Raw genomic sequence first — 25,363 nt, 5'->3', positions numbered from 1 at the left:
TTCAACACTGGTCACCATGTCAGTTTCACTGATCTGATATTTTAGCTGCTTATTAATTTGTTTTAGGCTAGTTACATTTTACTTGTAATATTTCTGAGGCTAGGTCTACACTACAAGGGGAGGGGGGGAGGGGGATTGACCTAAGATACGCAACTTCAGCTACGTGAATAGCGTAGCTGAAGTTGCGTATTTTAGGTCGACTTACCTGGCTGTGAGGACGGCGGCGAGTCGACCGCTGCCACGCCGCCGTCGACTCCGCTTCCGCCTCTTGCCGCGGTGGATTTCCAGAGTCGACGGCAGAGCCATCGGGGATCGATTTTATCACGTCTTCACTAGATGCGATAAGTCGATCCCCAATAGATGGATTGCTACCCGCTGATCCGGCGGGTAGTGAAGATGTGCCCTTATATGGCTTCTAAGGGAGGTAGTGTTTTATTTCTCATATGGAATACAGTGGTGAGAGAGAGAGAGAGAATCTTTTTCATACCCCCTTCAACTTCTTGAACACTCCCAACAAAATACAGGAAATAGCTAGTGTTTAAGAAGGTTTGTTCACAACATGTATATATTAGCTTGGGGAAAGTAAAATTTAAACTCCAGCTTATCCTGCTCTACTCTACACTTAAAATTTAGATCAAACTAGCTATGGGCTGTGGAAGAATTCTTCTATTGACCTAGCTACCATTGCTTGGGTATGTGAATTACCTACATCAATGGAAATACCCCATCCATCCATATAGAAAATGTCTATATTACTGTGCTACAGCAGTATAGCTGCAGCTGTGCTGCTGTAGTGCCCATAGTCTAGACATGCCCTCTATGGTCTGCATTGATTTGTAATGCCAGACACAGAATAGCTTTACTTTGCTCACTATATATTATTGATGAGTTGTCTAGAAACGGTAGTTGCAAGCATTTTCAATGCACGATGCTAGCTAGTTTCTCTACTGATTCTGTAACCACTTCTATTGAACTGCTCTTGTAACGTTCTTCCTACAGAGTAGTGAATTAAAATGGATATCCCTATACAACTTCTAACAGCAGAAGTGGGAGAGGAGGTATTTTCTTTCTTTATCCAGGGGTAGATCAACTGTCAAAAATACATTCTACACATACAAGTCTTGCACACAAATGCAGACTGAAAAAATTATTTCTGCAGCTCTACTAAAAGAATGTCACCACTGCAATACATGTAACAGAAGTTACTGTTGAATCAGAAGGATGCCGACTAGTCATAGAGTTACAATTCTAACACAGGACTACAGTATCAATACCTTTGAAGAATTATGAAATTCCAATCATTAGTAGGATGCATTGTCAACAGGAAAAGTAAATAAAATTTTCAAATGACAACAACTGAAGAACAGATTAAAATTTAAAGATTGATCTGTGTACCATAAAGTATAACTTTTTTCTTACCAAGCTGAGTTCCTTTAAGCCTCTCATTGTATATTATCTTAGGCCTGGTCTACACTAGGAAATTAGTTCTGTATAACTATATTGCTGAGGGGTGTGAAAAATCCACACCCCTGAACAACACAGTTAAAACAACCTAACCCCTGATGTAGAAAGCACTAGGTCGATGGGAGATGCCCTCCCATCGGTGTAGGTAACACCTTCACCGGCGCACCATTGCAGTGTTTTAAGTGTAGACAACCCCTATTATAAGGCACTCATCATCATAGTACCCCAGCCCAATCGGCAAAACTCAGGGAGGACAAGAATTAAAGCAATAACATTAAATAAAATACACTTAAAGGAACAGTCAGTCTATAGAAAAGCATCTCAGATGAAAGAGGCTTGAAGTTTCAGCATAACTTATGTACAATACCAAACTATATTGGGAACTTCAATTTTTTAGAGCTGACTTTGTTTCTTTAACAAAGTAAAGCATGTCTCTCCATTGTATAAGGAAGAAATTCACACTCGAAAGAGCATACAAACTGCTCATCTGAACAATTTGTTTTATGTATCAGGGTGAATTATATAGTTTTTTGAGATATGAAAACTTACCGAGTGCCATCTGCTTTCCAGCTTACTTTGTACGGCTTCTGCTCTAAAAGTTTAATATTTTGTTTGTCCATGGAAATAGGCTGTGCTCCAGGGAATCCAGACCTAAAAGAAGCAGGATTTTTATTAATATTCTACAATGAGTATCCATACACGGTAATGTATTTCTCAAATCAATCTTGCATGAGACACAGTTAACACTACCTTTTCTACAAGGTTAACTTTCAGTTGGAACAGCAACAAAGAGTCCTGTGGCATCTTATTGACTAACAGACGTATTGGAGCATAAGCTTTCGTGGGTGAATACCCACTTCGTCAGACGCATGTAATGGAAATTTCCAGAGGCAGGTATAAATATGCAGGCAAGAATCAGTCTAGAAATAACAAGGTTAGTTCAATCAGGGAGGATGAGGCCCTCTTCTAGCAGTTGAGGTGTGTTTACCTCATCCTCCCTGATTGAACTAACCTTGTTATTTCTAGACTGATTCTTGCCTGCATTTTTATACCTGCCTATTACATGCGTCTGACGAAGTGGGTATTCACCCACGAAAGCTTATGCTCCAATACGTCTGTTAGTCAATAAGGTGCCACAGTAGACTCTGTTGCTGTTTACAGATCCAGACTAACACAGCTACCCCTCTGATACTTTTCAGTTGGAACATCTTCCATAACAAGATTTTTTTTTATTACAAGAGGCACCCTAGTCTGGATGTGATAAATCGACCCCCGAGCACTCTCCCGTAGACTCCTGTACTCCAGCGCTGCGAGAGGCGCAGGCAGAGTCGACAGGGGAGTGGCAGCAGTCGAATCAACGCAGTGAAGACACCATGGTAAGTCAATCTAATTATGTCGACTTCAGCTATGTTATTCATGTAGCTGAAGCTGCGTAACTTAGATCAACAACCCTCCCCCCAGTGTAGACCAGGGCTAAGTGGTACTGAATATTCCATGAGCCTTTCACTTCTGGAAACTAACGTTCAAATTCTGGATTACATCTAGAAATGATACTAAATCAGTGTTCACATCAATGCTAGGCACAAATTCAAACCAGCAATGACTGCATTAGAAAGGCCAAGAAACGGAAAAACTAGGGTTTTGCACATCAGAACAGATGTGTATTGATAGTTGTATAAGTAAACTTGCAATTTTTTGCCTCGTTCAAGCCAGTGTTATTTAGTTTAATGTGCACTAAAACTCACCCAATACTTTAGAAATAATGATTAGACCAGACTACTGCATTTGATATTTGTGTAGCAATGGCTAACATGAACATAATTTATGAACTGACCCTGGAAATATGATTCTAGAATCCTGTTTCTTAAATTATAACAGCTGATCATTCTCTTTTCTTTTCTTTGTAGGCCAATATAGCTTTATTGTTGAATATTTCTGGTTACAAAAAAAAAAAAAAAGTAAGTAACAGTCCATCCTAATAAACAGCTGCCTGCTTGACTTTTCACAAAATTAAGAATATAATATTGAATGTTTGGACTATTCAAAGAAAAAAATTAAAATTAAATGATTTTTCCCATACCCTTCCCATCCACAGAATTGCTGACATTTTTGCTGTATTTCTCTTAACTTTGGTTGAGTTGTCACTTGGGCTACACGTTTAACTGTCACTCCTTCCAAGAAAATTGCACCCTAAAAAAAAAAAAAAATACAAAATGCAATTAGAATTTAAGATATATCACAAAAGAAATTTAGAAAACTGATGCTTTCATGTACACACAGACTTCTAGAATCACTAAGATTTAAAGTCATTGATATTTAAGGTTTCACAACTAAGGTCAATCTACCCTGGTAGTGTAGACTGAGTCATGCTACTCCAGCTACGTGAGCAACGTAACTGGAGTCAACATAGCTTAGGTTGACTTACCGCAGTGTCTACACCACGCTGCGTCAACAGGACACGCTCTCCTATCAACTTACCTTAGTCCTCTCATTCCAGTGGAGTATTAGAGTCGACCAGAGAGCACTCTTCGGTCTATTTAGCGAGTCTTTAATAGACCCACTAAATCAACCCTCGCTATATTAATCACAGCAGCATCACTGGTAAGTGTAGACATGGCCTCAGTTTCCATTACAGGTCTTATTTGACCCTACTTCTAAAATACACCAAAATAGCCATATTGGCCTCAAAATTGGTAGGTTAGGCCTGTGGTCAAGGTAGAGTTCTTCTAGAAAAACTGAAATCAGATAAGGTGTTTATTAAGTAAAATTTAAGCTATTACATAGCTACAAGGTTTTTGGTTTGGTTGTTTTTTTGCCACTTTATAGCAGAAAGCCCAGAAAAAAGAAGACAGATTGAATCTACCTTACTGCTCCTCCAACAGAGATTCATAGATTCTAGGACTGGAAGGGACCTCGAGAGGTCATCGAGTCCAGTCCCCTGCCCACGTGGCAGGACCAAATACTGTCTAGACGATCCCTGATAGACATTTATCTAACCTACTCTTAAATATCTCCAGAGATGGAGATTCCACAACCTCCCTAGGCAATTTATTCCAGTGTTTAACCACCCTGACAGTTAGGAACTTTTTCCTAAAGTCCAACCTAGACCTCCCTTGCTGCAGTTTAAGCCCATTGCTTCTTGTTCTATCCTTAGAGGCTAAGGTGAACAAGTTTTCTCCCTCCTCCTTATCACATCCTTTTAGATACCTGAAAACTGCTATCATGTCCCCTCTCAGTCTTCTCTTTTCCAAACTAAACAAACCCAATTCTTTCAGTCTTCCTTCATAGGTCATGTTCTCAAGACCTTTAATCATTCTTGTTGCTCTTCTCTGGACCCTCTCCAATTTCTCCACATCTTTCTTGAAATGCGGTGCCCAGAACTGGACACAATACTCCAGCTGAGGCCTAACCAGAGCAGAGTAAAGAGGAAGAATGACTTCTCGTGTCTTGCTCACAACACACCTGTTAATACATCCCAGAATCACATTTGCTTTTTTTGCAACAACATCACACTGTTGACTCATATTTAGCTTGTGGTCCACTATAACCCCTAGATCCCTTTCTGCCGTACTCCTTCCTAGACAGTCTCTTCCCATTCTGTATGTGTGAAACTGACTTTTCCTTCCTAAGTGGAGCACTTTGCATTTGTCTTTGTTAAACTTCATCCTGTTTACCTCAGACCATTTCTCCAATTTGTCCTGATCATTTTGAATTATGACCCTATCTTCCAAAGCAGTTGCAATCCCTCCCAGTTTGGTATCATCCGCAAACTTAATAAGCATACTTTCTATGCCAATATATAAGTCGTTAATGAAGATATTGAACAGAGCTGGTCCCAAAACAGACCCTCCGGAACCCCACTTGTTATGCCTTTCCAGCAGGATTGGGAACCATTAATAACAACTCTCTGAGTACAGTTATCCAGCCAGTTATGCACCCACCTTATAGTAGCCCCATCTAAATTGTATTTGCCTAGTTTATCGATAAGCATATCATGCGAGACCATGTCAAATGCCTTACTAAAGTCTAGGTATACCACATCCACAGCTTCTCCCTTATCCGCAAGACTCGTTATCCTATCAAAGAAAGCTATTAGATTGGTTTGACATGATTTGTTCTTTACAAATCCATGCTGGCTGTTCCCTATCACCTTACCACCTTCCAAGTGTTTGCAGATGATTTCCTTAATTACTTGCTCCATTATCTTCCCTGGCACAGAAGTTAAACTAACTGGTCTGTAGTTTCCTGGGCTGTTTTTATTTTCCTTTTTATAGATGGGCACTATATTTGCCCTTTTCCAGTCTTCTGGAATCTCTCCCGTCTCCCATGATTTTCCAAAGATAATAGCTAGAGGCTCAGATACCTCCTCTATTAGCTCCTTGAGTATTCTAGGATGCATTTCATCAGGCTCTGGTGACTTGCAGGCATCTAACTTTTCTAAGTGATTTTTAACTTGTTCTTTTTTTATTTTATCTGCTATACCTACCCCCTTCCCATTAGCATTCACTATGTTAAGCATTCCTTCAGACTTCTCAGTGAAGAAGAGATCTAGTGCCCAGGAACAAAAGGCAGTTAATTAAGTCAAATTAACAAAGTTATTAATATGTATTGTAGTCCACAGAGCTAGCTTTTAGCATTTTATTTTACTTAGAAGTAAACACAAGAAAACTACAGGCCTGTATCTTGTAAGGCATCAGCTTAATCAGTTAGCATAAGGCTTTGAGGCCTGTGAACTCTGGCATAGAATAAATGGACCAACAGTTACCCTGAGTTTTGGGCAACTGGGAATAATGTGCTTAAGGGAGGAGTCTGTACAAAATGATACCAGGTAACTGCAGAAACACTGAACTGATACTAGTTTAAAGTATTTTAGGATAAAATGTTGGCAAATGCTTAACCGCAAGCTTTCCTTGGCAACAAATTGATGTATATGGTAATAACCTAAAATCATTAATATACAATAGGATAAAAGCACTCTAACTTTACGGTGGACAAGGCAGGTTGGGCCTTTCAATGAATATTCATGACAACCTCTAGGCCCTATAATAAGCTAGAATGCCATGTGAGAAGGATCGGTCGATCTTAATCTGGATCTGGACCATCTGACTTGTTTGGCATGCCAGGGAAAGGGCTGGACCTTTGCCTCTCACCATCAGATCCCCAAGAAGGGGTGTGAGTATGTGAGCGTATGTAAGGAATGGGGTACAAGAGATAACATTAACTTTGCAGTACTGTTATATTTTTAAGGGATTTGCAGCTTTTCTGTCTTTACTAACCATGTTAATAAAAGTGATTAAAGCTTTGCTTTACCCTCACTGCAAGTGTCTTCGTTGGGCACACCAGGGTTCCCAATCAGATTCTGACCTTGATAACCCTGATTCTGTTGTGCCTGATTCTGGGACTAGACCCCTACAATCCCTCAACTCTTCAAATCAGTATTAATTGGAATTCAATAATAATCAATGGCCACAAAAAAATCAGGGAACAGTATTTAATAAAGTCACTGGGGAACATCAGCTTCAGTGATCACAGTCAGTACATTTAAGGACTGCTGGAGACCTGAATTTTCATTTTAAAAACATGAAATGCAGCAGATAAAACATTATAACCCTAACATTCTCCATTCAAATCCCTCTGAGAAGCACTGCTTCAGCCAGACCTATGCAGAGAAGAGCCACAACATTGATTAAAGGATTAGAAAACAAACTCAAAGAGCTCAATATTCTTAGGGTTACCATATGCCTGGGTTTTCCCGGGCAACACTTTTTTTGGTCCTCTTATCTCAGATTTTTGAAATATGAACAAATGTCTGATTTTTCCTTGCTCACCCTTTTTCCAACATTGATTCTGATAGACCTACAATTCCAAACATGCCTTATGAGCAGTGTTCATGCTTACCGGTTTGCCACCCTTACTTATGGGCTGCTGCTGACAGCGGCGCTACCTTCAGAGCTGGGCGGCTGGAGAGCAGCAGCTGCTGGCTAGCCACCCAGCTCTAAAAGCAGCGCAGGAGTAAGGGTGGCATGGTATTGATTGTGGAGTCCTGTTTGTGCAGTACAACTTCAGGAATAGATCTTGTAATGACTTTCATGGTTACTTGATGAGCAGTCAACCACTGCTGAGAAAGATGCACTCTACAGAGAAATATGCACGGGCACAACAGGAAGGCAGCACTGTAGGAAAGGACTGACTGCATGTAAAAAGGTTTATTTACATTTGATTTACATTTATTTTTGAGGCGATTACACTTGTTTATAAAATGATAGATATTCAAGGTAGAAAAAATGTACAGTAGAAAACTGTACCCTCTCTACCTCAGGGGAACAACCTGCACCCCCATATTCATCCTCATAATAGGATTATGTGGTATCCACTGCAAAGCTTGTCATGTCAGGTGTCTTCAGAAGGCTCATGATGCACTGAGCATTGTTGTTATAGTAATGTTATAGATTGTCATTTCATATATATAGTTATGAAGCTGAAAATGTATCCTCATGGCTTAAAATAAGCCCAGGCAAAAACTCTCCAGGAGCAGAGGGGCAGTTCACACCTGATCAGGGCATGTATGGGACAAACCCAGCCCATCCTCACAGGAACAAAGGATACTGGCCTAGGCAGCAAGAAAGGATCTGTTAGGGCTTGGCTACACTTGCAGATGTAGAGCACTGGGAGTTAAAACAGCCTTTGGAGAACGCAACAAGGAAAATGCTGCGGTGTGTTTACAGCTGAAAGCGCACTAGCGTGGCCACATTAGCAGCTCTTGCAACGCCACAAAGAGCAGTGCATTGTGGTAGCTATCCCAATGTGCAAGTGGCTGCAACGTGCTTTTCAAAGGGGGAGGGGGGGTGGAGTGTGACAGGGAGTGTGTTGTGTGTATGTGGGGGGAGAGACCGTGTGTTTTGGGGGGCTGAGAGTGTGTCAGCGTGCTGTCTTGTAAGTTCAGACAGCAGTAGAGAGACACACACACACTCACAACAGCAGCATTCCACACTAATGGTTTGCTTTGTCCCGGAGCAGATAAGCACGCGGCTATCAGAAACAGAGCTTTGAAAAGGGATATCCACATGCCTGCAGCCGATTTCAAAACAATGAGAAGAGTGGCCACTTGACTTCAGGGGATTATGGGATGTTTCCGGAGCCCAATCACAGCACAGTAATGCGCTCTACGTGCCTTGCTAGTGTGGACACCTCAGGAGTTCGGGCGCCCAGGGATGCTTTAATGCGCTATAACTTGCAAGTGTAGCCAAGCCCTTAGACTCTGGAATGAGTCACCGCCCCCTTCCCTGGGTCAGTTTGGGACCACAATGAGGTAATGCTCACCTGACTCTGAAAGGGGGGGGGCAAAGCCAAGAGGGAAGAAAGACCACGATAAAAGGGGAGAGACATTTGCCATGCGCTGCCTTCCAGCTCCATCTACAGACATCACCACCAAGCGACTGAAGTGCTGATCAAAGGGGAGAGCCTGGCTGAAGGGCAACCAGCCAGCCTGTGGTAAGAAGCATCTAAGTTTGTAAAGGCATTGAAAGTGTTAAGATCAGCTTAGAATGCGTTTTGCTTTTGTTTCATTTGACCAAATCTGACTTCTTGTGTTTAACTTATAATCACTTAAAATCTATCTTTTGTAGGTATTAAATTTGTTTGTTTATTCTACCTGAAGCAGAAGCATGTCAGAGACTCCCCTTGGGATAACAAACCTGGTACATATCAATTTCTTTGTTAAACTGAAACTCATATAAGCTTGCAGCGTCCAGTGGGCATAACTGGACACTGCAAGATGGAGGTTCCTAGTGTTATGTCTGGGACTGGAGATATTGGCTAGTATCATTCGGTTGCACAATCCTAGCAGCAGCTGGCCAAAAGCGTAGCTGGGAGCAGCTTATATGCTAGAAGCTGTGTGTGAACAGCCCGAGAGTGGGGGTTCTCACAGCAGAGCAGGGTAAGGCTGGCTCCCGGAGTCGAGGATTGGAGTGACCTAGCAGATCACCGGTCCAGATAACACCAGGGGAATGTCACACCTCCCCTCCCTCTCTCCCTACCCCCGGCAGTGTCCTCTATTTGTGACTTGAAATATGGTAACCCTAAATACACAAAGATTAACAAAGAAAAAGTTAAGGGGTGAGTTGATTAGTGTCTATAAGTATCTACATGGGGAATAAATATTTCATATTAGGCTCTTCAATCTAGCAAACAAAGATATAACATGATCCAATGAATGGAAGCGGAAGCTAGACAAATTCAGACTGGAAATAAGGCATATATTTTTAATGGTGAGAGTAATTAGCCATTGCAACAATTTAGCGAAGGTCATAGTGGAATCTCCAATCACTAACATTTTAAAATCAGGATTACGTTTTTTTTCCCTAAAAGATACGCTCTAGGAATTATTTGGGGGGAATTATATGGCTTATGTTATACAGGAAGTCAGATTAAGTGACCACAATGGTCTCTTCTGGCCTTGGAGTCTATGAATCTATTAATTCTAAACCACGTACATAGTAATTCCGTTACAAGAAAATTAAACAAATAATTGCCTCACCTGGGAATTTTAATCTTTAGGTCATCTGGCAGGTTACCTCTGACCTGTTATTTAACTTCAGTTCTAAGATTTTTTGAAGGAGGGCCCATGTTTTCCTCTACTTTACAGCACCAGAAAACTGATGTCAACAACTGCAATCTCTAAACTATTTTGTCTTTAAAGAGTGTTTCCACAGAAGAGAAAACCTCAGTCACCTCATCAGAAATTAAAGATCACACTGACTATTCACTAGGACAGTCTTGTATGTGACCACAGTGTTGCTGCCAGACTGCCGAGGGTCCAACTTGACAGCACTCACATTTCCAAGTGAAATTAGTAAGAGCTAATGATGCTTAGAACCAATGAAAACCACACTTAGGTTCCTCCAGTGATTAGAGCAGGATACATTTCTACCTCTCCTTAAATTCAAAATGTACCAAACAAGCTGCTGACTATATTATGATAGTATAGTGGCTTATGTTTACAATTATACTTTGAAGTACACAAAGCACCCAATTCTGCATGCACTAGCTAAGAGGGGTGGCCTGTTGATTTAGTGGTAATGCATTGCATTGCTACACCAAAAGCAGGAGAGAGAGCACTTGATCATTGCCTGTTAGGTTCACTCCCTCTGGGGCACCTGGCATTAGCCACCGTCGGTAGACAGGATACTGAGCTACATGGACCAATCAGAAAACAGTTCCTCACTCCCTGCATGGCGGGAATTGAAAGCATGGAAGCTGAAGGAAACTCACCCGAGAATGTGCAAGAAATATCTTATGATTCATCAAGGACTCCCTCTGAGTAATGCTCAAATAAAAATTAACTCTGAAAGAAACCAGATCCAGTCATCTTTGGTTGGGAGAATTTTCTCCACAATAGGAGTTTGAGAACACTATAAAAAGTTGATTTGTTACCTGCATACTTGTATAAAAACACAGGAATAATTTTTCTTCTAATCTAAACCTAATACATAAAGTTGTACTGGGCATTACAGTAAGCCTAAGAAAGATATCATCAAAAGGATATTGAAAAGAAACCTACAGAGTGCATTATAAATTATTTTAGTCTTTAAAACAAATCTGATGCTCAGGGGAATAAAACAAAAATCGCATTTCAACAACAGAATAAAACCAGAAATCTATGTGATTAAACACTCCCAGTCCCTATTTCAATACAATAACCCAAACCTACACCAAACAGTGTCAACAAATGTTTCCAACACATTCTTGATTGAATTGGGCAGCAAAGAACTTGGTTAGAATATTGATAAACCCAAGATGTTATTGGATTGGCTGTGGACCTTGGCATATCTGGATGGGATCATTTTCAATTCTCATTCTTACACAAGAGATCTAGAGAATTAGGCTGTTTCACTTAGGCCTTGGCTACACTTACCAGCTAGTTCGACGGCTGGAAATCGAAGTTCTGGGTTCGACTTATCGCGTCTAGTCTGGACGCGATAAGTCGAACCCAGAAGTGCTTGCCGTCGACTGCGGTACTCCAGCTCGGCGAGAGGAGTACCGCGGAGTCGACGGGGGAGCCTGCCTGCCGCGTGTGGACCAAGGTAAGTTCGAACTAAGGTACTTCGACTTCAGCTACGTTATTCACGTAGCTGAAGTTGCGTACCTTAGTTCGAATTAGGGGGGGTAGTGTAGACCAAGCCTTAGATGTCTTCGTTGTTTGTTGCGCCATAGGCTTTTGTTCTGTCACTCTGCCTACTCACTTACATGAAGGGCACTGGATAAAAGAGTGAGGTAGTTTTGGGCTGCAGTGCTATCAGTACATGAATGGCTCAGTGAAGGAAGCAGGCAGCTGCCTAGATGCAGTGTCTGTGAATTTTCAGTGTCTGGCTAGGAGAATGGTTTGGAATAGGGAAAGATGGTCATGGTTTACTCCTGATAAGGGAGATTATGCAGTGTAGTGAAGCAACCAGAGAATATGATAGTACCTTTCCCCACTACTAAGGCAGTGCTATCCATTTTTTGCCCAACAGGTGAGATTTCCAAAAGGCAGAAATGGGAGTTAGGTGCTTAACTGCCATCTGTGTCATTTGAAAATCTCTCCAGAAAGAGACAGTGAAGGGATACTTTCAAATCCTCAATTTTATTTATTTGGACTTGCAGGTGGCATAGTGTTTAGTACAATTGTTTTCTCTCAAAAAAGCAATCTGCTATAAGGCTACTACTCAACAATTTGTATCACAATTTTGTACAGATTATACTGGTTACAACCCTCCATATGTTGGGAAGGGTAAATTATTTTTTTAGAAAAGTAAACTACCTCATTAATGCAATTCAAGGTTACATAAAAGTCAGCTTTGTGAAATTGAAAATATACATCCTAGTCGCCTACTTGTCCTGTTTGAAGGCTGGTTTTGTTTGGATTCTTTTGTTAATTGATGTAATATTTTGAGACTTTCTCATCCTGACCTGAAACAATGAGCTCTCTTGCAAAGACACTGTATATTACATATTATTATGGTGCACTAAAAGTGTAAGGGATGGAAACCAGGCAAGAAAAATATCAAGTAAATTCTGAACTACAGAGCTTTGAAAAGACATCTTAACAATAATTCTTAAAAATATAAGTTCAATACCTCATCAGTTAAGCGCTGATTTGTACTTTAACAGTATTTACTATATTTATAAAACTTCAAGAGATGGGGTTCTCTCATTCTCGTAGGTTTTATGAGATGCCTAAAAAATGAATTTTGTGAACAGAATATAAATTAATTCTTCTTTTAAAGGAACGTTGGCTTATAAAAGTAGTTAACTATACATTAAATGAAGGAATCCTAAGGGAACCAGGGTTTGAAATAGGCAATGATATTTTTTCATGTTTAAAAAACCAATTTGTTTTAAAGAGTTTGATCTTAACTAATATTGAATGTAAATTGTAAAAAAAAAAAAAAAAAAAAAAAAAAAAAATTTAGAAGAAAAGCAATTGTATACAGCGTATACTCAGCCTAACCCACAATTCAAAAAATATGGCTGTTAAAAAAATATTCTGACAGAATTATAATTGAGCAAACATGTGGTCTGAGGGGGACAGAATTTTTTTATACCAAAAAAAGTCCAAAAAGTAATTTTCTCCTAATATGATATTACGGTTTACATTTCAATCAGCCTGGATAGTGAAACCAGATATTTCACAGTATGTTTGCTTTCTGACTTTGTGTAACAAACTCAATAGAGAGGAATGTTTAAATTTTAAAGAAGTTTCCATTAATTTTAGAAACTTTTATTAAGTTACATTTTTAAATAAAATTTGAAGTCTAAAATTACATGACTGATAAATTTCCTGTTTTAATTTTTTTTTAAAGTTTTAAAATTGTTGAAACATCCCATTTCACCATTTTTAAACAAATATTTTTCTTTTTTAGTTGAACAACTTTTTGTTGGAAATTAAGGTTAATTTATCGTGAAATATAAGAACAGTGAAAAATCAAAACTAAAAGTTTCAGTTGACCTGATTCCAAAATTTTCAGCTTTTTGGTTAGTTAAAATTTGAAATTTCAGCTTTTAATCCCAATTTGGGATGGAGACATTTTTCAAAATGACAAAAATTCTCATGACACAAGATATATGTTTCCTGCCCAGCTCTAATCAGAAGTTTCCACTTCTCACCTACCGTTCCTAACAATATGTGACAGTCATGTGCTCTATACTTTCAGGAATTGTTCCAAATAGGCAAAAGATCCATTCCTGGCAAATCTTAATCTTGTTCCATGAAACAGTCTTTCCATTGTCCCAGCAATTTCTCTGCCCAACAGCTATCTTCACAAAGCTAGAATGGTTGACTTTATTTTTGATAAAACAAATACTTGGAATGGAAGTAACTGGACAGGAGTTTGATAATGACTTTTCAAGCAAAAAGCCTTGGAGAAACATCCAGTAGCTGAATGAGGGATTGAAGGAAACCCACAAGAGCAATGATCTGTGGCCAAAAAATACATGGTAGAATCATTTCCTCCTCCCAGCAGTGCTGTCAGATTGCTTTTATTGTGTTCATAATCCCCCATACAAGATTCCAGGACTTTCTTCATGTCTTTGTGATTATATGTAACCCAAATAAGTATATGCACACAAAAAACGTGAATGCACGGAAGATCTGTGCATACATAACTTTTTTTGTGCATATACTTATTAGGGTAACATATAATCACAAAGACTTGAAGAAAGTCCTGGAATCTTGTATGGGGGATTCCATAGATCTTCCATGCATACTTAGTCTTTCCCCATGTTTTCTGCAGCCAGCAGACTCTTCATCAAAGAGTACAGTTGTGCACAATGCAAAGGTTGTGCATCATTACTCTGTTCCAAGACAAAAAAGGGAAGGAAAGTAAAGCAAGCAGAAGAAAGCACCAGAACAACAGGAAAACAGGAGAGACAATCATTCAAAAAAAACCCCAAACCCTCACACATGCACACCCCACTGAAGGAGACATAATAAAAAGTTATTTAAAGTGAGTTACTGGAATTTAGAGCTAATGTGCTCTTTGATAGCTTAACAGATAATCAAAAAATGAATCCTTGCTAACTAACTTAAATTGAGAGAGAGATTTTAGCAATTTTTGGGGCCCCCCCCCGGACATTTCCTTGACACACTGATGTGCATATAACACAACTTTCCTTAAATCCTGGAGCAGTGGTTCTCAACCCACAGGCCACTTGTGGCCCAATCAGCACACAGCTGTTGCCCATGTGACATCCTCAGGGCCATACAGGTAGTATATACATTGTGTGCATGAGGCCCACAACAGAGAGCTGCATATGCAGCCCACAATGGTAAATAGGTTGAGAACCACTGTTCTGGAGAAACCATTAACTCCAATCATAGAATCATAGACTTTAAGATCAGAAGGGACCATTATGATGGTCTAGTCTGACCTCCTGCACAACGCAGGCCACAGAATCTCACCCACCCACTCCTGTATCAAACCCCTAACCTATGTCTGAGCTACTGAAGTCCTCAAATCGTGGTTTAAAGACTTTGAGGTGCAGAGAATCCTCCAGCAAGTGACCCGTGCCCCACGCTGCAGAGGAAGGCGAAAAACTCCCAGGGCCTCTGCCAATCTGCCCTGGAGGAAAATTCCTTCCCAACCCCAAATATGGCGATCAGCTAAACCCTGAGCATGTGGACAAGACTCACCAGCCAGGAAAGAATTATCTGTAGTAATTCAGATCCCACTCGATCCAACATCCCATCACAGGCCACTGGACATATTTACCGCTAATAATTAAAGATCAATTAATTGCCAAAATTAGACTAGCCCATCATACTATCCCCTCCATAAACTTATTAAGCTTAGTCTTGAAACCATATACGTCTTTTGCCTCCGCTGCTCCCCTTGGAAGGCTGTTCCAGAACTTCACTCCTCGGATGGTTAGAAACCTTCGTCTAATTTCATGTCTAAACTTCCTGATGGCCAGTTTATATCCATTTGTTCTTGTGTACACACTGGTACTGATCTTAAACAATTCCTCTCTCTCCCTGGTATTTATCCCTCTGATATATTTATAGAGAGCAATCATACCTCCCCTCAGCCTTCTTTTGGTTAGGCTAAACAAGCTGAGCTCTTTGAGTCTCCTTTCATAAGACAGGTTTTCCATTCCTCGGATCATCCTAGTAGCCCTTCTCTGTACCTGTTCCAGTTTGAATTCATCCTTCTTAAACATGGGAAACCAGAACTGCACATAATATTCCAAATGAGGTCTCACCAGTGCCTTGTATAATGGTACTAACACCTCCTTATCTCTACTGGAAATACCTTGCCTGATGCATCCCAAGACCGCATTAGCTTTTTTCACAGCCATATCACATTGGCAGCTCATAGTCATCCTGTGATCAAACAATACTCCGAGGTCCTTCTCCTCCTCTGTTACTTCCAACTGATGCATCCCCATCTTATAACAAAAATTCTTGTTTTTAATCCCTAAATGCATGACCTTGCACTTTTCACTATTAAATTTCATACAATTACTATTACTCCAGTTTACAAGGTCATCCAGATCTTCCTGTAGGATATCCTATCCTGGTCCTTCTCTGTATTGGCAATACCTCCCAGCTTTGTGTCACCCGCAGACTTTATTAGCACATTCCTACTTTTTGTGCCAAGGTCAGTAATAAAAAGATTAAAGAAGATTGGTCCCAAAACCAATCCCCGAGGAACTCCACTAGTAACCTTCCTCCAACCTGACAGTTCACCTTTCAGTACGACCCGTTGTAGTCTCCCCTTTAACCAGTTCCTTATCCACCTTGCAATTTTAATATTGATCCCCATCTTTTCCAATATAGTTAATAATTCCCCATGTGGAACCGTATCAAATGCATGACTGAAATTGAGGTAAATTAGATCCACTGTGTTTCCTTTGTCTAAAAGATCTGTTACCTTTTCAAAGAAGAATATCAGGTTGGTTTGGCATGATCTACCTTTTGTAAAACCATGTTGTATTTTGTCCCAATTACCATTGATCTCAATGTTCTTAACTACTTTTTTCTTCAAAATTTTTTTCCAAGACCTTGCATGCTACAGATGTCAAACTAACAGGCCTGTAGTTACCCAGATCACTTTTTTCTCCTTTCTTAAAAATAGGAACTATGTTAGCAATTCTCCAGTCATACGTTACAACCCCTGAGTGTTATAGATTCATTAAAAATTCTTGCTAATGGGCTTACATAAGAACGGCCGTACCGGGTCAGACCAAAGGTCCATCTAGCCCAGTATCCTGTCTACTGACAGTGACCAATGCCAGGTGCCCCAGAGGGAGTGGACCAACAGGCAATGATCAAGTGATCTCTCTCCTGCCATCTATCTCCATCCTCTGACAAACAGAGGCTAGGGACACCACTCCTTACCCATCCTGGCTAATAGCCATTAATGGACTTAACCACCATGAATTTATCCAGTTCTCTTTTAAACACTGTTATAGTCCTAGCCTTCACAACCTCCTCAGGTAAGGAGTTCCACAAGTTGACTGTGCGCTGCGTGAAGAAGAACTTCCTTTTATTTGTTTTAAACCTGCTGCCTATTAATTTCATTTGGTGACCCCTAGTTCTTGTATTATGGGAATAAGTAAATAACTTTTCCTTATCCACTTTCGCCACATCACTCATGATTTTATATACTTCTATCATATCTCCCCTTAGTCTCCTCTTTTCCAAGCTGAAGAGTCCTAGCCTCTTTAATCTCTCCTCATATGGGACCCGTTCCAAACCCCTAATCATTTTAGTTGCCCTTTTCTGAAACTTTTCTAGTGCCAGTATGTCTTTTTTTTAGATGAGGAGACCACATCTGTACGCAGTATTCGAGATGTGGGCGTACCATCGATTTATATAAGGGCAATAATATATTCTCAGTCTTATTCTCTATCCCCTTTTTAATGATCCCTAACATCCTGTTTGCTTTTTTGACCGCCTCTGCACACTGCACAGACACCTTCAGAGAACTATCCACGATAACTCCAAGATCTTTTTCCTGACTTGTTGTAGCTAAATTAGCCCCCATCATATTGTATGTATAGTTGGGGTTATTTTTTCCAATGTCCATTACTTTACATTTATCCACATTAAATTTAATCTGCCATTTTGTTGCCCAATCACTTAGTTTTGTGAGATCTTTTTGAAGTTCATCACAATCTCACTGTTTACCCCTTTCTCCAGATCATTTATAAATAAGTTGAATAGGATTGGTCCGAGGACTGACCCTTGGGGAACACCACTAGTTACCCCTCTCTATTCTGAGAATTTACCATTAATTCCTACCCTTTGTTCCCAGTGTTTTAACCAGTTCTCAATCCATGAAAGGACCTTCCCTTTTATCCCTTGACAACTTAATTTATGTAAGAGCCTTTGGTGAGGGACCTTGTCAAAGGCTTTCTGGAAATCTAAGTACACTATGTCCACTGGATCCCCCTTGTCCACATGTTTGTTCACCCGTCAAAGAACTCTAATAGATTAGTAAGACACAATTTCCCTATACAGAAACCATGTTGACTATTGCTCAACAGTTTATGTTTTTCTATGTGTCTGACAATTTTATTCTTAACTATTGTTTCGACTAATTTTCCCGGTACCGACGTTAGACTTACCGAGCTGTAATTGCCGGGATCACCTCTAGAGCCCTTTTTAAATATTGGCATTACATTAGCTAACTTCCAGTCATTGGGTACAGAAGCCGATTTAAAGAACAGGTTACAAACCTTAATTAATAGTTCTACAACTTCACATTTGAGTTCTTTCACATTTGCAATTTCATGTGCCAGTTCCTTTAATATTCTTGGATGAAGATTATCTGGGCCCCCCAATTTAGTCCCATTAAGCTGTTCGAGTTTGGCTTCTGCCTTGGATGTGGTAATATCTACCTCCATATCCTCATTACCATTTGCCATTCTACCATTATCCCTAAGCTCCTCATTAGCCTCATTAAAGACTGAGGCAAAGTATTTGTTTAGATATTGGGCGATGCCTAGATTATCCTTAACCTCCACTCCATCCTCAATGTTTAGTGGTCCCACTTCTTCTTTCTTTGTTTTCTTATTTATATGGCTATAGAATCTTTTACTATTGGTTTTAATTCCCTTTGCAAGGTCCAACTCTACATGGCTTTTAGCCTTTCTCACTTTATCCCTACATGTTCTGACCTCAATAAGGTAGCTTTTCTTGCTGATCCCTCCCATCTTCCATTCCTTGTAGGCTGTTTTTTCTTAATCACCTCTCCAAGATGCTTGCTCATCCAGCTTGGTCTACAACTCCTGCCTATGATTTTTTTTCCCCTTTCTTGAAATGCAGGCTTCTGATAGATTCTGCAACTTTGACTTGAAGTAATTCCAGGCCTCCTCTGCCTTTAGATCCACAAGTTCTTCAGTCCAATCCACTTCCCTAACTAATTTCCTTAATTTTTTTAAAGTTAGCCCTTTTGAAATCAAAAACCCTAGTCACAGATCTATTTTTGTTTATCCTTCCATTTAGTTTGAACTGAATTAGCTCATGGATCGCTCAAACCAAGGTTATCCCCTACAACCATTTCTTCACTACTCACCAAAACCAAATCTAAAATGGCATCCCCTCTTGTGGGTTCAGCAACTACTTGGTGAAGGAATCCATCAGCTATTGCATCCAGGAAAATCTGAGCCCTATTATTATTATTACTAGCACTTGTCCTACAGTCTATATCTGGGCAGCTAAAGTCTCCCACTTCATTAAAAACATTGAAGAGGTCTCTGTTAGTCCGGGAAACACAAACCAAACTAAAACACCACCACACACAGCAAGACAACGAGCACCAAAACACTGCCAGAACACCACACACTCCCTTTACTAGACTGTCTATTCCTCTACCTGCCTCTCAGTCTTCCCCCCAAACTCCCCTTGCAAACTCCCACTCAAACTCCCCGTTTACAGCTCTGTTTGCTGGCGCCTGTGCCACTGCAGCTATCTGTGCTGCTGGCTGGCTACCTTGATAGGACCCCTAGTCAGAGAAGCCCCACCCCCTAATCAGGGCTCAGCATTTTTCCAGCTTGGAAGAATCCTGTGTCATCTGCCATATCCTATGATGTTTCTTTTGTATCATGTGTCCCCTACATAAAATGCAATAGATCATATTCCTTAGCAAATAATAAAGGATCTGGGTGGCCCATGAAAAAAGTAATTTTCTTTTCTAGAACTGCTCATGAAGCAGAGCATGCTTCAGCTAAACTTTCTAAGCGTGGAGGGACACAGTTTATTCTGCCAAACATAGTCATAGATGCAGGTGTCTGCAACAAAGTTTTAGGAAAAGGCCATCCAACCAATTATACCCACCTTTTTAATTTTTAGGTATACCACGTAGTATGTCCCATTGCATTGTACATGCGAGCATTAAGATCAGCTGCAGTATGCCTATGTAGTTTGAGAACTCACTTGAAGGCTTGTATTTGACTAACACTCATCAATTTGATGTAACAAACTCATCAGACTGTAAAAATGGTTTGGGAGTATAATTTTTGTACTATCTACAAAATACCCACAGTATTTCTTGTTGAAATCAGATTTCAAATGTCTGTCACTGACGCTTCTGCAATGCTCTGTCATGTTTCTATGAATGCTCAACTGCTGAAGTGCAGCACTCACAGAGTCAAAACCTACTTCTTCCTATAACATCACAGAGACTAGCAGCAGCAAACAGGTTCCCTGTAACTGAATAAGTAATGTGAAAGGAGCCCATGCATAGTATTACATTCTAAGTTGCATCTGGGTTTTTCCAGTTATGTCTTATGCTTTGGCATAACTCCCTGCTCAAACATGGTACATTGTAGAATTTTTACATCATGGCATGAGACATTAATTGCAACTCTATTTTTAACATTAGCACTTTATATAATGCCCAAAATGAAGAAAAAATACTTGATATATATGCAAAAGGTATTTACCTGACCATCACTCTTTTTCGGCCCCCTATGTACAAGTCAACCATAAACGGATTGAATCCTTCTCTGATCAGCTATGGGAAAAGTCCAATCAATCAACCAAGCATCATGGGATAGAATTCCCCGGCTCTTCCTCTTCATGCCAAAGTGAGTGCATCCCAAGCTGTAAAATTGAATTATACGAATATGCATATTAACCAAATGATTCTTCCCTCTAAAATTTTCTAAGTCTTAATTGTGTTTTAGTTATTAATATGCTTATTCGTATAATTTAGCTTTCCAGCTCTGAAAGGAGGAAAAGTCAGAGTATCTTCTATCATGATCTTTGTTCAACAGATCAGATTAGTCGTATATTTGAGTGAGAAAGGATTCCATTTGACTGTGGTGACAGAAACCTAGTCTTCACATCCTTTTTGATAACTTGAAGGGAGGGTGGAAATTATCTTGCCATTGCAGCCTGAAGAGAGAAAATTCTCTTGTACATCTTTATATCTCTCAATGGAAGGCTAGTCGAGATCATGGACTATTTCTCTTAAAACACATTGAACATTTATTACTGTAATTTTTAGTGTTTAAGCTATTCTGCTATGCCAGTTGATAGACTATGTTTAAGTCTGTGACAGTGCAACTTTGCTGCTTTGGATCAGATTCTATATTCTTTTCAAGCTAAGCTAGCTCCTTCCCCTCCCTAACTCTGCATCCCAATGCGCAGCTATAATACTTCTATTAGTAATATGAACAGTAATAATGCACTTGTGGCACATTTCATGTGAGAATTTAATTGATTACAAACACCAAAACCTCCTCAGCACCTCAGTGAGATAAGTGAGGTATTATTATGCAGATAAAATTGTACACAACTATGTGGCCAGCAATTTTTTCCATTCAGTTATGGCAACATGTCTTACAAAAAGCTGAAGTTCACTTCATTCAGTGAGAATGAAACCCTTAGTCTTTAGCACAACAAAACCATTTTTCTTCTACTTTAAGTAGGAGAGTTATTTTCTATATCATGTTATTTACAGATATAATAAGTAGTACATTAATAATTATGTATGCTATCTCACACATCTGAACTAGTCACAGTAATTGATCAAACATATATAACTATAATTACTGTAACTGCTTTAGTCTACTGAGACAATTTCTCACAGCTTTTAAATTGAATTTGCTCTTTTGTTGTTGTTTTCTTTTTCAGTTCACATTATTGTTTGCCAAAATAATTCTCAGAACCTCTACACGGAATGTATGTGAAAATTAAACACTAATTCAAAAACAAAGTTTCAATTTCAACTGCATGGCTGGGTTGAAAAGATCAATAAAAGTTATATACACCTATCAGCAAGGCTTGGCTTGCACCTCTGAAGACTTTAGTCACAAATTTAAAGGAATGTATTGGTCTCCACCCAGTCACAACAAAGCATTTGTTCACATCAGGAAACTCATCAAGCAATCTTGTTAAATTTAATATGACTGACAATCTCTGCTCAGGAAACAACCAGTATTGGAATAGCAGACGTGTTGAAAGTTAAGATCAAAAGCATTATACAAAGAATTAAGAAATCTTACTTTCCACCAACTCATGTTATGCCTGGCTCTAAACAGTGCTATCCATTCCCCACTTACAAGACCTGGTATTTGTGACACACATTATGCAACATTTAGTGAATAAGAGTTCACCAAATTCAGTTTCTAAAGTAAAATGTTAAGCTTTCAGATAACATTACCAGTTTTAGGTGTTCTTTTCTCCTTTTGCCAAAAGAGGAACTTGAAGACCCAGGTTCTGATTCTTGACCTCCTGTTTTAACATCCTCCTCCTCCTCCTCCTCTTCATCATCTTCATCAAAGCACCATTCAGGAAGCTCAGGTGGTGGCGGTGCATCATCTACATCTCCGTAACGACGGAATAGTTCTTTTAAATAGTCCCCTTTATAGATACCTGGTGGTCTGGCTTGGGCAAAAGTAGCCACTGCTGCTTCAATACTGGAAAACAGAAATTGAGAGTTGTGTATTTCTGGATGTTAACAAGACATGTCTAATAAATTAATAATGTTCTGTGTGACTTTCAGTTTCCTCTAAAAATTCAAAAAATAAATCACTTCATTGTCAAGAATTCAGAAACTCTTGAAATACTTATTTATCTTGTACAGTAACTGAAGTTCTTCAAGATGCGTGTCCCTATGGGTACTCCATTTCAGGATATGTGCATGCCCATGCACTCTTGATTGGAGATTTTCAGCAGCAGCACCTGCATTCTAGAGATCCTTTTACTCCGATGCAAGGATATTGGGGAAGGGGGGGATGGACCCCCCCACTGCTCAGGTCCTTCTCAGCCATGAAATCTAGTGAGAAGATTGGAAAGCAGAGGGGAAGGAGGCTGGGTAGTGGAGAAACCATAGGGACACACATCTTGAAGAACTCCAGTTACTGTACAAGGTACATAACTTCTCCTTATTTGAGTAGCATCCCTACAGGTGCTCCCCTTCAGCAGATTTTTGAGTAGTACCTCAATTATGAAGAAGAGTGCCAAGGAGACAGGTTCACTACAGATCACAGAACAGCAGCACCGAAAGCCATGTCAGCTCTGGAAGCAGACATGAGTACTGGGAAAGCATGTGCCTCAAAGGTCAGGTGGCTGACCTGCGGATGTCTGAGATAGGTATGTTTTTCAGTAGCGCCACAGAGGTGGAATGAGCCATCATCATAGGAAGGGGATGAAACCCCACCCCAGGCTTCATAATAGATTAAGGTGCATCTTGCAACCCATCTGGACAGCCTCCAGGTGGAGATCAGATGTCTTCCTCTTAGTTCTGCGACAGAGATCGAGAGCCTAGGAGAAGCCCTAAAGGGCTCAGTCCTATCAAGATAAAAAACAAGAGCTCTTCTCACATCCAGTGTATGCAGTCTCACTTCTTCACTCAGAGAGCAAGGCTTGGGGCAAAACGCCAGCAGGTGAATCTCCTGATTAATGTGGAACTCTGAAGAAACTTTACAGAGGAAGCGCAGGTGTGGATGTAGTGTCATCTTGTCATGATCGAACGCTGTGTACAGTTGGTCAGCCATCACGGTGCTCCTAGCTCCCCTACCTTCCTGGCTGAAATAAGGAACGAGGTCCTGAGGCACAAATTAAGAAAGGGACAAGTCCCCATAGATTCAAATGGAGGCTTCTTCAGTACATTAAGGACAAAATTGTGCTTAGGAGGAAAAAGATTGAATAGTCCCTTAATAAACCTCACAGTGGTTGGGTGCATGAAGACTGAAAATTCCTCAATAGGGGGATGAAACTTAATTGAGCTCAGCAATAATCCCGTGGTTTTTAAATTTAGCAGGAAACGGAGAATGTGTGTCAGACAAGACTCAAGAGGAGGTATAGATCGATGGCTGCACCAAAATTGAAAACATTTCCCCGTCTGTAGGTAGTTTTCCACTATTGAGCAGTACCTCCAGAGAGCAATCTTCTTCTATACCAATAAGCCATCTAGTAGCCATGCCTTCAGGTGAAACCCCAAGAGGATGGGGTGGGTTTTGGGTGAGGAGATTTTCAGTCAGGGAGAGGCGGAGAGGCAATTGCTCAGATACGCAAACTAACTCAGGGAACCATGTCTCCCTCAGCTACAACAGTGCTATGAGGATGGCTAATTTCTCCTGTTTCAATCAGGACTTTGACCAAATGGTGTAGCAGTATAAGCATATAGCAATACACAGGGCCACGGGATGACTAAGGCATCTCCCATTGAGTTGCAGCTGTGCCCTGCCCTCAAATAAAATGGTCTGCACTTTGCAGTGGATGGTGTCGCTAAGAAATCTATCTCCAGAATACCCCAGGTAGGACACATTCTTCTGAATACTGCATTGTTCAGTTCCCACTTGTGGAAGAGGCAGAAACGCCTGCTGAGGAAGTCTGTCACTGTCATCTGCAGTCCTAGATGATAAATCACTGAGAACAGTATGTGGAGTGCTATGCACCAATTCCATAGTTTTATTGACTCGGCATACAAGGACTGGGATCTTATTCCTCCTTGCCAACTGATATAATACATAGTTTCTCTTTTGTACATCAGGTAGCCCCTAATGTGGGAAAAGTAGTGCTAGCAAGTTTAACAAACCACTCTGAGCTCTAATATGTTGATGTGGATGATTGCCTCCTGTGGGTCCATTTGGCTTGAGCTGTGAAGCGCTGAAAGTGCACACCCCAACCTAGCAGAGAGGTGTCGATGGTGATGATCCTTGTGGGAGGAGGCTACGAGAATGGAAAATCCACACATGCCTTTTGTGGATCTTTCCACTGATTACAGAATTGAGGGCCCTTTGAAGTACAGACACCCACTTGGTCTGTGTTTGTTGGGGGTGTAAGCAATTCTTGTCCAGGCTTGATGACCCCAGGACTGTAGTCTTCCTAAAGGTGTCACAAACATACCAGTATCCATGTGGCCCAGGAGTTGCAGGCAAGCCCTTGCTATGGTTCGCAAGCTCTGTTATATTGTTGAAATGAATCTGGACATTGTGGCAAACCTGTTATGGTCAAGTATGTTCTGGCAGTGGTAGAGTCCAGAGTGGCCCTACTGAAGTCTACATGTTGTTCAGGTGTGAGTGTAGACTTTTCTGAATTGAGGCAGCAGCCCAGGGAGCAGAACAGGGATAGAGCCTTCCTGGTTGCTGAATATACCTTGAGAAATGAGCGACCTTTCAGAAGCCAATCGTCCAGGTATGGAAAGATGATTATTCCCATCTGCTGGAAATGGGCTGTGATGGCCAAGAAGACTTTGGTAAAGACCCTTGGGGCTGTTGAGAGGCCAAAGGGTAGGATACAATATTGGTAGTGACTTCCCAGTCAGTGACCTCCTCAAATCCCTGCCAGCTATAAAACATAGGAAACATCTGTGTATGGGGTGAATTTCATGGCTATATGAAAATAAGCAACCTGAAGATCGAGGAAGACAAATCAATCACCCAGATTCAGGGAAGGAATTATTGC

At 40.4% G+C, this 25,363-nt stretch overlaps 1 protein-coding gene across 2 annotated transcripts in view; it reads right to left on the bottom strand.

The window, feature by feature from the left end:
- The window catches only part of RNGTT (RNA guanylyltransferase and 5'-phosphatase), a 416,529-nt gene that overhangs the window by 343,187 nt on the left and 47,979 nt on the right, over window positions 1–25,363 (bottom strand). For both annotated transcript variants that reach the window (XM_054023811.1, XM_054023812.1), the window contains exons 6-8: window positions 22,116–22,371; window positions 3,545–3,654; window positions 2,014–2,115 (exon numbers count right to left, since the gene is read on the bottom strand). In XM_054023811.1, the coding sequence (XP_053879786.1) occupies window positions 2,014–2,115; window positions 3,545–3,654; window positions 22,116–22,371 (468 nt within the window). The remainder of the gene's footprint in view (window positions 1–2,013; window positions 2,116–3,544; window positions 3,655–22,115; window positions 22,372–25,363) is intronic.

This window comes from Malaclemys terrapin, chromosome 3, assembly GCF_027887155.1.
Source record: "Malaclemys terrapin pileata isolate rMalTer1 chromosome 3, rMalTer1.hap1, whole genome shotgun sequence".
NCBI classification, from domain to species: Eukaryota; Metazoa; Chordata; order Testudines; family Emydidae; genus Malaclemys; species Malaclemys terrapin.
Note: the sequence above shows the minus strand (reverse complement) of the source record. Positions and strands in the feature narration are given on the sequence as shown.